Here is a 10,774-nt window from a genome sequence, read left to right as displayed (position 1 = left end):
TTTTTTTCATACCCTTAATGTAATAATTATATATATATATATATATATCTCATTGGATACTTGTAAATACTAAAAAAAAACTACTTCATATCTTAGTCATTTATTCTAAAAATTCAATAATTTGAATTAGCAAGTAAATCTAAATTATTAGATCTTCCTAAAATGAATGACCATTAGATCTTCCTCAATTACTTGAAAATCATTAATGGGAAAACCAGAACCAGACATTGATGTTGACATCCATGATCCATACCTAACCCTTTAAGGTCATGTCAAACAATTAGGTTTATATACTAATCTATAATAATCTGTCCAATTAGAAATGAATCATTACTCGTATATGTATATTATAGTACTAAGGTGCAAGTGTATAGCACTAAGAATGATCTCAATTTTTTGTTTTATTAATATTTGCCACAACAGTAGTGAGAATGTATTGGTGGTTTGAATTTAGTTGCAATGACAAAAGTAAAAAAAGTGAAACTGAAAACAATAAATATATTCCTTACTATCCTTTAAAAAATAATTATGTCAACTTGTGTTAAATATATTGTTTTTAATATGTCTTTTAGCATTACGTAATTGTTATTTTCTTTTCACTACTTATGTAAGTAAAGAAAGTAATAAATAAACCAACAATGTGTTAGTATAGTGGTGGAAGAGACTATTAAATCCATAAAGTTGAGGGTTCGTTTCCTAAAATCAACACTTGTTGAGATGAGTAACCATAGATAAATAGGAACCAAGGAGTATAAAGCTAAGATTAGCATAATATTAAAAATATATCTAAATAGATTAGATGAAATCTATTAATTTAATGTGGCTTTTGAGTGAATTGTGCCCCACTAGAAAAGATGAATGGTAGAGGATAAAGGAAGGATTTGGGTGAATAAGGTCCTACTAGAAAAGATAAATGGTGGAGGATAAAGGAAGGATCTATCACGAAGGTGGAAAGTGGAAAAGTGACCATAAAAAATTAAATAAAATACCAAAAAGAATGAAATCTCAACACATACCCAAATGAATGAAGTGGCTATTAAGTAGTGTTACACCAATATCCACAAGAAAATAAAGAGAGGAGAGGTTGAGGTGAGAAGATGAAAAGGATTAGGGGTAAAGCATTAAAGAAGATTAACTAAAGGGCATCATTTTGTGTTTAATTTTAAGAAAAAAATCTAAATAAAACAATGTAACAATAAGCTACAATCATCTTAGTAACTTAGGATGAAAACATGTTAGACGGCCTATTACCTGACTTATAACAAGTTAGGTTATACTAGACTTCTTTCATGAACAAACTAAATTCAAGTTTTGTAAAAAGCCTATTTAGCTTAATAGGCCAGACTTTAGGCCGCCTAAAATGCCTATTAAGCCTCACATGTCGACCTCTTTAGTTATATTATATAATAATGATGAAATTATAATATTTTAATATAAGTAATATTATTATATATGTAATATTAATATAAAAATATATAAAAAAATTAATATAATTATTAGAATTAGATAGGCCTAACCAAAAGTAGGCCTATAAGCCAATTTAAATATATACATGATAGCCTATTTCATGACCATATAATATAATAGACCGTTAAACAGGCTAATGTGCAGGCCAACCTTTTAAACATGTCAGATCTAGGCTTTGATTTTTTTTAAATAGGCTAACAAATCAAACTCAAGCTAACAAGTCAGGCCCAAACTCTTATATGCTATTTAGTCTGACCCTGATCTATTTTTATTCTTATCAATAATCCACAAATAGTTCACCCTAAATAAAACAACCCGTCTTAATAAAAATTTGACTTAAAAATAAATAATAAATATTAAATGACATTTTAAACTTGTCAAGGTGAACACCAAACATGTGTTGGACCATATTAGTAGTTAATGACATATGCAATATAAACTATTAACGTTAACTGGTAGGTATGGACAAAATGATTAACCTAGTTTCAAGTTAAAATTGTTGGAGATTAAATTAACATTTTAAAATTATTAGGGACTAGATTAATAACGTCGAAAAACCAAAATAAATAATTATATTACTCTATATTAAGTGTTCATTAAATCAAATTGTGACGATAATACTTTAATTTTCTTAATATATTTCAATTAGGTTTGTCCATTTAATATACCAAGAAAGATTCAAAGTTCAAGCTACCAATTTTTCTTTAAAGATCGAGAAATTCTAAACCTTAGTTTAAGAAGTGAATATATTGTCGTAATTAGTTTAAGAAGAGAAATTCTCAGGTTCCATTGTGCAAGTGTCCTATCAAAGTTCCATTTTATTTGGTAGACTGAAAAATATTATATCGTCTTACACTAAAGTGAAAGTGATAATATCACACAAAATAATAATTTATTTATTAATAATTGATTTATAAATAATATATATTATTTTAGAATTTATAAACCGAATGTACAGTGGTATAAGAGAATACATCATCACTTTCTTTAATATCTTTCTTCCACTGCCTTTGGCCATATGCTGAACGCCATATAAGGGCTCCACATTTCAACAAAAGTATTTAGACAAGCATCTACTGCTGGTCCAATACCCCAAAAAAAAGTTGATAAAGGTGTTACTCTTTTATTAAATATAAAAATTCATAGTTTAACTTGATGTTATAAATATCATATCATATCCATTGAAAAGTTTGTGGTATTAAAATCTCCTTATATGTGATTGCTCACTAATTAACTGTTAAATCAAATATGATATATATATATATATGGAAAGATAACATAAAGTTTTATATACTATTTGTTCATGATCCATCATTTACTGTTAAATTATTATTTACTCTTAAAATAAGTAATACAAATAAATAATAAATAATATATTGATTATATATAAATCTTTATAGTGATATTGTATCAATATTAAACTATATATATATATATATGCATACGATAGATTTCCGGCTTTCGGCTTCTCTCGAGTACTAGTTAGAAATGTTGACTTGCGACATCAAAATATTTTTAGTGGGTTCAAATCTTTATTTATTTTTGAATTAAAAAAACTTAAAAGTATTTTCTTCCCTCACGGTTATAGTATTCGATGGTTCAGTAGAAGAGAGAAGCTTAGTTTCATACACCAACTATCAAACTCTAATTTCACTAATGTGATTAACTATATAGATTGAACGATATCATGATAATTTATCGTAGATAATATTCATCTACAAAACATGTGTAAAATATTTTTTGTGATTTTACCTATGATTTTTCTTAGTCTTCTTTTTTCGTTAAGGATTAAATTAACTTCTATTTAATTTACTCTTCTTATCGAGAGTTTCCTCGGTTTATTTTCTTGATCCATAATTTTCGTCTGTTTATTTTCTTGATCCATAATTTTTTATATAGGTCTGTATGCAACAAAATTTCAAATAATTAAATAGTCAAATTTCTAATATATATTTCAGTGGTTATGATACATGAATAATCATTATCAACAAGAAGTACCTACCATACCGACTAGGGATATGGTTCCTCGGTGAAGTTGTTACATTGGCATAATAATCTAAATTGTCACACGGAATTTTAATAGGAACAAATATATCTACATTTACCTTTTCTATATTCTAAAATGAGGATAATTTCAACATTATTTTTAAAAATGCTCTAAATTCTTATCCCTAATGTCAAATCAATTTCTCAATGGTTTAAAAACTTAAACTTTAAGAGTTCATTTGATGACTAGGAGTAAGAAAGACATCATATCCTATCATGTTATGTTCCATGGATTAGCAAACCAACATGACAGGATGGGTCCATTCTGTTGGATTCTCCAATATTCCCATATACTTTCTATTAATACATACTCATCTCTAATAATGAGGACGTAAATATTTTACACTCCTTTTAGTTTTAATAATAAAAATATTTTTCACTACACTATTATATATTGGATTTTTTTGTTCACAAAAGATTTGGCTATAAGTTAGATTCATCCTAATTTTTCAAAGAGTCAATAGAGTGTGTTTGTACGTAGTCTAAGTTGTACATTTTAATTCTCTTTAAGGAAGTACTAGTTTTCGAGCCTTGTCTTGCGTATGAAGAAATTTTTTATTAGAAGAGTTGGCTCGAATAATATATTGCTCACTTGAATATAATTACCTAGCTTATATAAAAAATAAATATGGTTGGAGAAAATATAGTATATTTGTGGGTTTAATGCATATGCGAAACATGGGAAAATAAAGTCTTAGTTTAATATTATAATTATTTTTCAATGGTGGCTTATAATATGCCTTAGAATGGAAGAGATATTAGTTTATTACTTTAATTAACAAAAAGAAATTAGACTAACCTAGTATATATTAATTATACAAACCACCTTTAAGTTTTTAGAGAAAAATGTATATATTGACAATGTATGAATTTTATACAATGTCACTATATCATTTACTATACATATTTAATCATTATTGATTATTCTAAAAAATAATACAAATGAATAGTCAATAATAATTGTGTATAAATTTTCATCCTGATCGTGCATAGATATCACATCCAATTTTTAATAGTTACATCCATTTTCCTTGTTATAATTTAATAATCTCTTAAATTAAATTTGAGGGAAAGAGTCAAACCTAAAAATTAGATTAATATAACTTCTACTAGGGGTAAGTATGAGACGGGTTAAACATACAACTCACCCGTCCATAAATATTGATCAGATCAATTTTTGAACTCGAACTCATCCCTAATTAAGGTAAAACGTGTCAGGGACAAGTCCAAAATAAGATGGGTCAAGATAAAGACGAGTTTGGGTTGGAAAGGACAAAATGACAAATGTAAATTTTTTTCTTAAATCTTTAAGCATGCACAATCAAAAGGGTAAGGAATAAATTTTGAAATATGTTTTAAACTTTGTATTTTGTGAAAGTAAAAGTTTAGAATATGTGCATTTACCTACCAAGAAAATGGACTAGGGTCTATTATGGATTAGATGGTGGATTGAAAATAATGGAAAAAATGATGAAGAGGATGGCTTGACAGCTATTGGGTATTGGCAATCAGAGACAATAACAGAAGCATAAACAACTTCAAAGAGGATAAACAAACAATGGAGAAGAAAAAATAACTAACTCTTAAGCGTCATATTGTCATTCACTATTGTCGTAACACTCCTTCACTATCCAATGCTGGTGAAATAAACAATGACAAAATGGTAAGGAATAAGATCATATGATAAGTGGTGTGGATATGTTGTGTGTGTTTGTAAGTATTTGAGTTTTGTGGTTGAACATAATGAGTATTAATATGTACTTATACAACTATTCTTAATATATAAGGGACGGGTCGGTCGGGTGACTCAGACATAGACCCGAACCCCGTCCGTTTTAGACGACTGTTCTATCCCTTTTAATCTGCTCTTTTTTATTTATTTGGATGGGTCAGACCCGTCTTTAAGTCATCGGGTTGAGACAAATTCACAAGTCGGATCAAGTCTTACTCACCCCTAACTTCTACTATTATTATTAATGGTGATTTGAAGAAAATATACACAATAAATGTTACACCCCATATCTTCCATTTCCTTCCTTTTCGTCCGATCTAAATTCTAATTCGCGATAACATATTGTTCCTCTCATACAAATAAATAATAAGTAAAGTATATATTTTCCCAAGCAAACAAAGATTAAAAATTTATTATTGGGTAGTAGAGCTACATCAAACAAACTGATTCAAAACTAAAATGAAGTAAACAATATAACTTGATTGATAAAAGAATATCCTTCTTTCCTTTCCCAGCTTATTGAATAGTCACAATCTCACACCTTCTCCACATATTACCCTTCCACACGATCACAACTATCACTATCACCTCCCTAGATAAGGATCTGAAGAAAATCTTTGCTTTCGACATTGACACGGTTTTGATAAGACACTAACATCACTAAAAAGAAAAAAATGAAGAATACTTATGAAGACAATGAAGATTCAAGCTTCAAAATATTCAAGACTTTTAGTGTAAGTCTAAATAAGTATTTCTATATTATACTCTTGAATATATAATAGTAGTATTACTCAAAATATTTTTAAAGAAAATTGAAACACTTCAAAGTTTAAAATACTTAAAAAAAAAAATCAAAAACAGTGTGTAACGAGTTACTTCATCTAAATAAAAGGTTACGAGTGTGAGAAAAGAGTTATCCAACTTAAAATTAATCAGAGTAATCAATTACTGTCTTTGAGTAACAGATTATCAATGTTAATGAAGTTGTGTAACAGATTACTCAAATTGCTGTAATCGATTACTCTAAGTGAATTTTAAATTCACTGTTGGACAGAACGTTTGGGTAATCGATTACTCTAAGTGAATTTTAAATTCACTGTTGGACAGAACGTTTGGGTAATCGATTACTCTAAGTGAATTTTAAATTCACTGTTGGACAGAACATTTGGGTAATCGATTACTCAATGCTGTAATCGATTACTGAGAGGTGTTACATCATATTTTCAAATTCAAAGTGAATGAGTTTCAACCCAAAAAGATATGATTTCATTCCAATCAATTCCTACCCTTTCAAAGAGGCGTTTTGGCTGGTTGGAAAGTCTATATAAATGCATTGAAACTAATAATCACAACAACAACTTTCATACAACTCTCATACGATTCTGAAAAATTCTCTCACTATTTTTCTGCACTTTTACACTCAATTCTTAAACTTTCAAAAGAGAATTTTTCTGAGCTACTTGAAGTAATTGTTTCAAAGTTTTACAAACTTATTGAGCATATTACTTAGTATACAAGAGAGTTATTGATTGCAAGTGATATTACATTTCATACTTGTAAAAGCAATCCAAGTCACTGTTGTAATTCTTCATTCATTGAAAATACTTTCTTTAATGGGGTGCGATAAGAAAGGGGATAGAGTTACTTGAAAATGTGTTTTCCAAGGTGATAAGTATTAGTGAGTGTGTAAGGTACATAGAAGTCTCGGGGTGAGTTATTGTAATTACAACTCATAATATTTACTGGAAAATCTCTTGTATTGCAAGAGTACTGGACTTAGCCTTCGGTGGACAAGAAGGTGAACCAGTATAAAATTCCAGTGTACTCTCTTCTCTCTTTATTTCTTCAATTATTTACTTGTTTTTTCTGCAAATTATTTCCGATGCTCTTAACTCTTGATATTGCAGAAAAAGTGGTCATTGTTTTAAGTCAACTAATTCACCCCTCTTAGTTGCAATCTCAGTCTTACAAAAGATATATTGTCTCCAAACACGTCCATAAATCTGTCGCAAATCAATCAAAATGAAGCAAATATAAAAAATTATAAATATTTAATTTTTTAGTTAACATGATATATTTTGATTGGTTTAGGACAAACTTATAGACGTAGTTGAAGAGAACAAATCCTTATCCCACCTCCACATACTTTTTTTGTCTAGATAATATAGTACATTTAATTTTTTTCCACCAATTATATTTCTAATTCATAAGATAGATTAGACCTAGAGAATTTTGAAACAAATGAAGCATGTATCATCTTGTTTGGTATGGATGTGGTTGGTGAGAATCTAGATTTATATGTTGTTGTCAGGCAAGAGCTGGTCTTAGACCATCTAGTATGGGTACCTGAAAATGGACTTCAACATTCCTGAAAATGGACTTCAACATTAAAACCATTATAAGTGAAATTGTAGAGGAAGAAGGTAGAGTAAGAGTTTATGAGATTAAGTAAATCTTCCTTGTGCGAGGTCTCCCTATTTATAGAGAGATAAAGTGGGAGTTCTATGCTTCAATCATCATGATGGGTTGCTTTGTCATATGTTTGACTAGACTAGGATAATTATTGTGGGTTGTCCTATTACACATGTGTCTAGACTGACTATAAGTGCTTTAATCATGACGTATTGTGCTTTTGCTCAAACTATTGTAGCAACATCTCAAGCTTACCTTGTCGTGTGAGAAAAGGGTAATTTGTACTCCTCAGGCGGCATGGTCGATCCTGTAGTAGGTACGGTTGTGTGGAGAAAGATATTATTTATAGTTTAGGTGTCATGGTCACTCCAAGGTTTTACGACATGTAGGTATTGATTAGCGATGCTTGTTAGTGTCATCTTTTTGCGTATCTAAGTCGTCCATTCGGACATGACTAACAACCACGTAGTTCTGACCTTATTTGCTTGGTAATAGGTCTGATATTTAGTTATATCGACCAATTCTAATACTAGAATGAAACATATCTTTAGTTATATTGGTCGATCCTAACACTAGTACGAAATATATTTCTTTAACATCTGGTTGCTTTCTCACTTTTAGCTTTAACAACGCATATTTTAATTAAAATCACCCAAATAATAAATATATTTACCATATAAAATATAATAACTAAATCACTAAATATCAAATTGGCGACCAGACTCTGGAGATTGTGAGGTAAAAATACACATAAAAATTAAAAAATAAAGATATTTTTATCCCTTTAACTTATATTGAATTATATTTTTATCCTTAAATATATATTAAAAAAATTAACTATGAGAGGAGTCCGGCTCTGAAATTGGCATATAAAAAACAATATTTTTTCTTTCGTACAATGACTGAATGACTCAACGCAACTAGTTCTCGCTATAAATACCACCCTTGTGTGTACACATAACACACCACCATTTCCACCACCACCAACCACCACCGTTAACCACCGCAAACCACCACCACGTTCTTCTATCCCTCCTCTAATCATCTTTGCATGGCAGTGAGCTTTCTGGGTCGTAGTGAGGTATCTGACCTATGCCTTGGGAAGCCACCGTTGAGACCACTGTCTGAGTCAGCCACCGTGGCCGAGGCCTTGGCCGCACTAAAAAGCTCCGACGAAAGCTTCATAAGTGTGTGGAACAAGGAGGGTGGTGGTTGTGTTGGGAAAGTGTGCATGGTTGATGTTGTTTGTTACCTTTGCAAAGAGGAGAGTGTCTTGTCTCCTTCTTCTGCTCTTAAGGAACCCGTGTCTAATGTTTTGTCTAAGGTTCCTGGCCTTGTCATGCATTTAGAACCATATTCTAGGTATATATCAATAATTCAATATCAATAATCACTTCTTTTTTCTATCTAGATTTATTTATAGAAAAATGTTGATTATAAATGATGATTAATGTTCTAAAGTCTAAACTATGATCTTGACTGCAAAAAATTATAGTATAATTGTGGGAAAATGCAACTGATACAAGTACAACAACAAAAACAACCAATAACTATAGTATAATTGCGGGAAAATGTAACTGATATGAACATTTGTTTGTTGACAACATTTTTTAACCTTGATCATAATGGCAAAGTTAAAATGGATGAGTTATTTAGTTATTTTTTAATTGTTCTCTTATTTTGGTAATGATAACAAATCTTGAATTTGCTAAATCTGAAATTTGCTTTATGCAATTTGGAGTGAAAATTACTCACTGTCTTTCTTTATGTCTAGATTTCTGTTTTTTATGTTATTATAAGTGAGTATCATCATAAATTATAATGACTTGGTTGAAATAGATGATTTCTTAATTGTTCCCTTTTTATTAAATATAACAAGTCTTGAATTTGCTGAATCTGGAACCTTCTTTTGAAAAAACAAATTATTGGGTTCTGGAGAGTTCAATTTACATGAATATAGAAATGGATGAGCTTTTCTTTTCTTTTAACTGTTTCCTTTTTGTTCTTATTGTAGTCCTGAATTTGCTGAATCTGTTTCTGTTTTTTGTAATGATTGTGGGAAATTTGAGATTTACTTGAAAAAAAGGAGGCTAATTAATAGAACTTTGAAGTTGTAATCTTGAAATTATTATGTTTCTGTCTGTGTTTTACATTAGAGCAGATTGTGAATGTAGCCTTGTTATTTTCATGTTTCAGCTTATTGGAAGCTATTAATCTCATTCTCCAAGGAGCACAGAATCTTGTAGTACCAATAATACCAACTAAAAAAAGTGGCATTTCAAGAAGAAAACAACATCTTCAGAAATCATCAACAATCAACAGCCACAATGGCTGTGAATTCTGCTGGTTAACACAAGAGGACGTGATCCGGTTCCTTCTCGGTTCAATAGGCCTCTTCACACCACTCCCTGCTCTCTCCATCGACACACTCGGCATTATAAACTCGGATGTACTCGCCATTGATTACTACTCCCCTGCATCCTCTGCATTGAGAGCTATCTCAAACTCCCTCACTCAACAAACTTCAGTTGCAATTGTCGACAGCGACGGGACTTTTATTGGTGAGATATCACCCTTCAACCTTGCTTGTTGCGATGAGACTGTCGCAGCCGCAATCGCAACTTTATCTGCTGGTGACTTGATGGCCTACATTGACTGTGGTGGCCCTCCAGAGGATCTTATAAGAGTGGTCAAGGCAAGATTAAAGGAGAAGAATTTGGAGAATATGTTACAAGAGTTTACAATTTCGTCGCCTTTCGATAGCGACACATTAGTATCCTCTTCGTCTTCATCAGACGAGGAGTCGTCGATAAGGACACCAGCGCGGCCAGGAAGGCATAAAAGGTCATACAGCTATTCAACTAGGATGGTAAGGAAGGCTGAGGCTGTAGTGTGTCATCCTAAGAGCTCACTTGTTGCTGTGATGATTCAAGCAATTGCTCATAGAGTGAACTATTTGTGGGTTATTGAGGATGATTGTAGCTTAATTGGCATTGTTACATTTTCTAGTATCTTGAAAGTGTTCAGAGAATATTTAGAGACAATTTAGATGTTTTGGTTGCAAAGTTATGGGTTGGATGATCATAGAGAAGAATAATCCTTATGCCCCTTTTGTTA

General features: G+C 30.7%; 1 protein-coding gene across 1 annotated transcript; it reads left to right on the top strand.

Moving 5' to 3' along the window:
- Positions 8,605–10,774, top strand: LOC109348158 (CBS domain-containing protein CBSX5). The gene is made up of 2 exons (XM_019588415.1): positions 8,605–9,019; positions 9,854–10,774. The coding sequence occupies exons 1-2, from the start codon at positions 8,709–8,711 to the stop codon at positions 10,704–10,706; spliced, it is 1,164 nt and encodes a 387-aa protein (XP_019443960.1). The 5' UTR covers positions 8,605–8,708; the 3' UTR covers positions 10,707–10,774.

This window comes from Lupinus angustifolius, chromosome LG05 (assembly GCF_001865875.1).
Source record: "Lupinus angustifolius cultivar Tanjil chromosome LG05, LupAngTanjil_v1.0, whole genome shotgun sequence".
Taxonomy (NCBI): domain Eukaryota; kingdom Viridiplantae; phylum Streptophyta; class Magnoliopsida; order Fabales; family Fabaceae; genus Lupinus; species Lupinus angustifolius.
The sequence above is the reverse complement of the archived record's forward strand: the minus strand, read 5'-3'. Positions and strand labels throughout refer to the sequence as shown.

Excerpts from the sequence above, each read along its gene's own strand:
- LOC109348158 (XM_019588415.1), top strand. The coding sequence starts at position 8,709 with ATGGCAGTGAGCTTTCTGGGTCGTAGTGAGGTATCTGACCTATGCCTT. Across the intron at positions 9,020-9,853 it reads CATTTAGAACCATATTCTAG|CTTATTGGAAGCTATTAATC; the intron begins GTATATATCAAT and ends TTCATGTTTCAG.